The following is a 5,335-nucleotide window of genomic DNA, read 5'->3' as shown; positions in this document are numbered from 1 at the left end:
AGTGTTGGAGAAAAATGTTTGCAGCTGAAACTGATTGGGGTTTAGCTACCTGGTGACAGATGCAGCTCATTTGGAGAGACAGAGAGAGCATAAAAGAGGCTCTGGGGAAAAAAAACTGCTCAGCTCCTCTTTTTTTAGGAGATTCTCAGCCCTTCTTTGTTTGTTATTGTTAACGCAGCCCCTGTTCTTATTCCCAACTCACTATGCCATCCCCTATCCCTCTTAATCATCTCCTACCCCTGGAGTTTTCCCCCTCTGTGGACTTGCGGCCCTGCAGTAGCCCCTTAGTACTCCCTGGAAAAGGTGGAAAACTCTTCTTGGGGGGAACTCCTTCACCGAGGGCTCGTCGGCTGCCTCCACGCCTGGCCTGGTGCTCTATAGACTGGGAACAATTGTGCCTACTACAGCCCCTGGGCTCTGGGGGCTTTGGGTCTGTCTACAAGGCCACCTACCATGGGGAGACAGTGGCTGTGAAACAGGTGAAGAAGTGCAGCAAGAACCGGCTGGCATCACGGCAAAGTTTCTGGGCTGAGCTGAATGTGGCCCGCCTACACCATGACAATGTGGTACGTGTTGTAGCTGCCAGCACATGTGCCCCTGCCAGCCAAGACAGCCTGGGCACCATAATAATGGAATATGTGGGCTGCACTACCCTGCACCATGTCATCTATGGCACTGGCTGCCTGCAGGGAAAGGGAGAGGATGATGGGGGTGGCTGTGGCAGAGAACCTCTAAGCATAGCGGAGTCCCTGGGTTATTGCTCTGACATTGTGACTGGCTTAGCTTTCCTCCACTCACAGTGCATTGTGCACCTGGACCTGAAGCCTGCTAATGTGTTCATCACTGAGCACGGTGTGTGTAAGATTGGAGACTTCGGGTGCTCCCAAAAGCTGGAGGATCGTGTGTCTCCAGGTCCCCAGCTTTACCAGCAGGGGGGCACATATACCCACCGTGCCCCTGAGCTCCTGAAAGGGGAGCAGGTCACACCCAAAGCAGACATCTACTCTTTTGCTATCACCTTATGGCAAATGGTTACCCGAGAGCAGCCTTATTTGGGTGAGCGCCAATATGTGCTCTATGCTGTGGTGGCCTATAACTTACGTCCGTCTCTGGCTGCTGCAGTCTTCTCCGAGTCAGCCTCGGGCCAAAGACTTGAGACTGTCATTTGCAGCTGCTGGAGATCTGATGCAGAGGAGCGTCCCAGCGCACAACTGCTTCTTCAAAGCCTCCACTCCCTGCAGGATAGACTGTAGCAATGCAGTAGGTTCTGCAGTGTCTTTCTTTTTTTCCCTTTTATTGCTGACTTTTCTCCTTCTCCTTCTTCTTTCTTTGTGTGTGGCTGCATTAGTGTGTTCTGGATCTGACCCTTGTTTCTTCCAAAGGGTTTAAAAAAAAAAACTATGTTGTGAGATTTCTATAAATAAAGTGATTAAACCCAGCTTGGTCAGTGTTGAAGAAAAGAATGGAGGTAAGACTATCCGAAATAAGTCTGCTGTCCTGGGACTGGGCTCTGTCCTGCCTTACTCAGGAGAAACTAGAGAATGAATCTGGGCTTCTAGTCTGTTTCAAACTGTTTTTTTGAGGGGTGAAGTATAAGGGTGTGTTAAGTCCTCCTTGTTGTCTTTTTTTTTCTTTTTTTTTTTAAAGGGGCATTTTTTTAAATGCCTCAAACTAGAGTGATGCGAGTCGTGTAATAATCTGGCTAACTATTTCCAAAATGTGAGATTGAGGTAGCATTTTAAATTGCCTCAAAGAAACTTCCTGTTTAATGGCCTTCCTTTTCATTCCCAATTTCCTCAAACAGATATTGATCATACATCCTATGAACAGATGTACAGAGAACAATGAAATATTGAGTATAATTGAAATCTTTCTTCCACCACTTCCTCAAATGTAGTTTCATTTTATGTGAAATGGGTTAGGACTAAAGATATTGTGTAGCTTGTGTGCCCGTTTAGCAATTTCCCAATGAAATAAGGTGGCTTTTTCATCAATCTAAGGTTGCCAAGATAAGAAATGGGCTCTACAAATGCTGTATTAGCAGGTGTATTGGGTTAAGAAAAAAATGCAGTGTTGCCAATGGTTATGGTGAATCTATCTGTATTTGATGGTTTACTTAAAGCACCAACCCCTGGAGTCATCAGAGAATCACAGCTTTCACATATTAAAAAATAGTTCGTTTCTAGTCACCATGCTGCAGAAAGAGCTTGGAAATGGTAAGCCCTAAAGGCTCAAAAAACTGAAAGGAAATAAAAAGAACCCAACATTTTAAAAGCCAAACTCATGACTTGGGGGGCCTGACTCTCAACTTTTAAATAGTTGAGGTCGTTTTGTCACCAAGGAAGACATTTAAAACAGCTGGGGAAAAGATGCCCTAACAACATTAACATTTTTAGTGATATTCTAATTGAGAAACTACTACCACTAGATCATCACACTTGTTTGCTTGCTTTACTGTTCTCTCCCCTTCATAGATTCTAGGACTGGAAAGGACCTTGAGAGGTCAGAGTCCAGTCCCCTGCCCTCATGGCAGGACCAAATACTGTCTAGACCATCCCTGATAGACATTTATCTAACCTACTCTTAAATATCTCCAGAGATGGAGATTCCACAACCTCCTTAGGCAGTTTATTCCAGTGTTTAACCACCCTGACAGTTAGGAACTTTTTCCTAATGTCCAACCTAGACCTCCCTTGCTGCAGTTTAAGCCCATTGCTTCTTGTTCTATCCTTAGAGGCTAAGGTGAACAAGTTTTCTCCCTCCTCCTTATGACACCCTTTTAGATACCTGAAAACTGCTATCATGTCCCCTCTGTCTTCTCTTTTCCAAACTAAACAAACCCAATTCTTTCAGCCTTCCTTCATAGGTCATGTTCTCTAGACCTTTAATCGTTCTTGTTGCTCTTCTCTGGACTTTCTCCAATTGTCCACATCTTTCCTGAAATGTGGCACCCACAACTGGACACAATACTCCAGTTGAGGCCTAACCAGCGCAGAGTAGAGCGGAAGAATGACTTCTCGTGTCTTGCTCACAACACACCTGTTAATACATCCCAGAATCATGTTTGCTTTTTTTTTTTTGCAACAGCATCAAACTGACTCATATTTAGCTTGTGGTCAACTATAACCCCTCGTTCCCTTTCTGCCGTACTCCTTCCTAGACAGTGTCTTCCCATTCTGTATGTGTGAAACTGATTGTTCCTTCCTAAGTAGAGCACTTTGCATTTGTCTTTGTTAAACGTCATCCTGTTTAACTCAGACCACTTCTCCAATTTGTCCAGATCACTTTGAATTATGATCCTGTCTTCCAAAACAGTTGCAATCCCTCCCAGTTTGGTATCATCCGCAAACTTAATAAGTGTACTTTCTATGCCAATATCTAAGTCATTAATGAAGATATTGAACAGAGCCGGTCCCAAAACAGACCCCTGCGGAACCCCACTCGTTATGCCTTTCCAGCAGGATTGGGAACCATTAATAACAACTCTCTGAGTATGATTATCCAGCCAGTTATGCACCCACCTTATAGTAGCCCCATCTAAATTGTATTTGCCTAGTTTATCAATAAGAATATCCTGTGAGACCGTATCAAATGCCTTACTAAAGTCTAGGTATACCACATCCACAGCTTCTCCCTTATCCACAAGGCTCATTGTCCTATCAAAGAAAGCTATCAGATTGGTTTGACACAATTTGTTTTTTACAAATCCATGCTGGCTATTCCCTATCACCTTACTACCTTCCAAGTGTTTGCAGATGATTTCCTTAATTACTTGCTCCATTATCTTTCCTGTCACAGAAGTTAACAGGGCCGGCTCCAGGGTTTTGGCCGCCCCAAGCAGCCAAACCCCCTTCCCCCCCCCCAAAAAAAGCTGCGATCGCGATCTGCTGTGGCAATTCAGCGGGAGGTCCTTCACTCCCAGGCGGAGTGAGGGACCGTCCGCCGAATACCTGGACCTGCTGCCCCTCTCCGGAGCGGCCGCCCCAAGCACCTGCTTGAGAAGCTGGTGCCTGGAGACGGCCCTGGAAGTTAAACTAACTGGTCTGTAGTTTCCTGGGTTGTTCTTATTTCCCTTTTTATAGATGGGCACTATATTTGCCCTTTTCCAGTCTTCTGAATCTCTCCCGTCTCCCATGATTTTCCAAAGATAATAGCTAGAGGCTAAGATACCTCCTCTATTAGCTCCTTGAGTATTCTAGGATGCATTTCATCAGGCCCTGGTGACTTGCAGGCATCTAACTGTTCTAAGTGATTTTTAATTTGTTCTTTTTTTATTTTATCTGCTAAACCTACTCCCTTCCCATTAGCATTCACTAGGTTAGGCATTCCTTCAGACTTCTCGGTGAAGATCAAAACAAAGAAGTCATTAAGCATCTCTGCCATTTCCAAGTTTCCTATTACTGTTTTTCCCTCTTCACTGACCAATGGGCCTACCCTGTCTTTGGTCTTCCTCTTGCTTCTAATGTATTGATAAAAAGTCGTCTTGTGTTCCTTTATTCCTGTAGCTAATTTGAGCTCATTTTGTGCCTTTGCCTTTCTAATTTTGCCCCTGCATTCCTGTGTTGTTTTGTCTATATTCATCCTTTGTAATCTGTCCTAGTTTCCATTTTTTATGACTCCTTTTTATTTTTGAGATCATGCAAGATCTCGTGGTTAAGCCAAGGTGGTCTTTTGCCACATTTTCTATCTTTCCTAACCAGCGGAATAGCTTGCTTTTAGGCCCTTAAGAGTGTTCCTTTGAAAAACTGCCAACTCTCCTCAGTCGTTTTTCCCCTCAGTCTTGATTCCCATGGGACCTTACCTATCAGCTCTCTGAGCTTACCAAAATCCGCCTTCCTGAAATCCATTGTCTCTATTTTGCTGTACTCCCTTCTACCCTTCCTTAGAATTTCAAACTCTATGATTTCATGATCACTTTCACCCAAGCTGCCTTCTACTTTCAAATTCTCAATGAGTTCCTCCCTCCCTATTTGTTAAAATCAAGTCTAAAACAGCTTCCCCCCAGTAGCTTTTTCAACCTTCTGAAATAAAAAGTTGTCTGCAATGCAGTCCAAGAATTTGTTGGATAGTCTGTGTCCCGCTGTGTTATTTTCCCAACATATATTTGGATAGTTGAAGTCCCCCATCACTACCAAATCTTGGGCTTTGGATGATTTTGTTAGTTGTTTAAAAAAAGCCTCACCACCTGGTTAGGGGGCCTGTAGTAGACTCCTAGCATGACATCACCCTTGTTTTTTACCCCTTTTAGCCTAACCCAGAGACTCTCAACACTTCCGTCTCCTATGTCCATCTCCACCTCAGTCCAAGTGTGTACATTTTTAATATATAAGGCAAC

The 5,335-nt window shown here is 44.1% G+C and overlaps 1 protein-coding gene across 1 annotated transcript; it reads left to right on the top strand.

The window, feature by feature from the left end:
• The first annotated feature begins 203 nt into the window (after positions 1-203).
• On the top strand, positions 204-1,253 carry MOS (MOS proto-oncogene, serine/threonine kinase). The gene has a single exon (XM_034759445.1). The coding sequence runs from the start codon at positions 204-206 to the stop codon at positions 1,251-1,253; it is 1,050 nt and encodes a 349-aa protein (XP_034615336.1).
• Positions 1,254-5,335: the final 4,082 nt, after the last annotated feature.

The sequence above is a fragment of the Trachemys scripta genome, chromosome 2 (assembly GCF_013100865.1).
Source record: "Trachemys scripta elegans isolate TJP31775 chromosome 2, CAS_Tse_1.0, whole genome shotgun sequence".
Taxonomy (NCBI): domain Eukaryota; kingdom Metazoa; phylum Chordata; order Testudines; family Emydidae; genus Trachemys; species Trachemys scripta.
The sequence above is the reverse complement of the archived record's forward strand: the minus strand, read 5'-3'. Positions and strand labels throughout refer to the sequence as shown.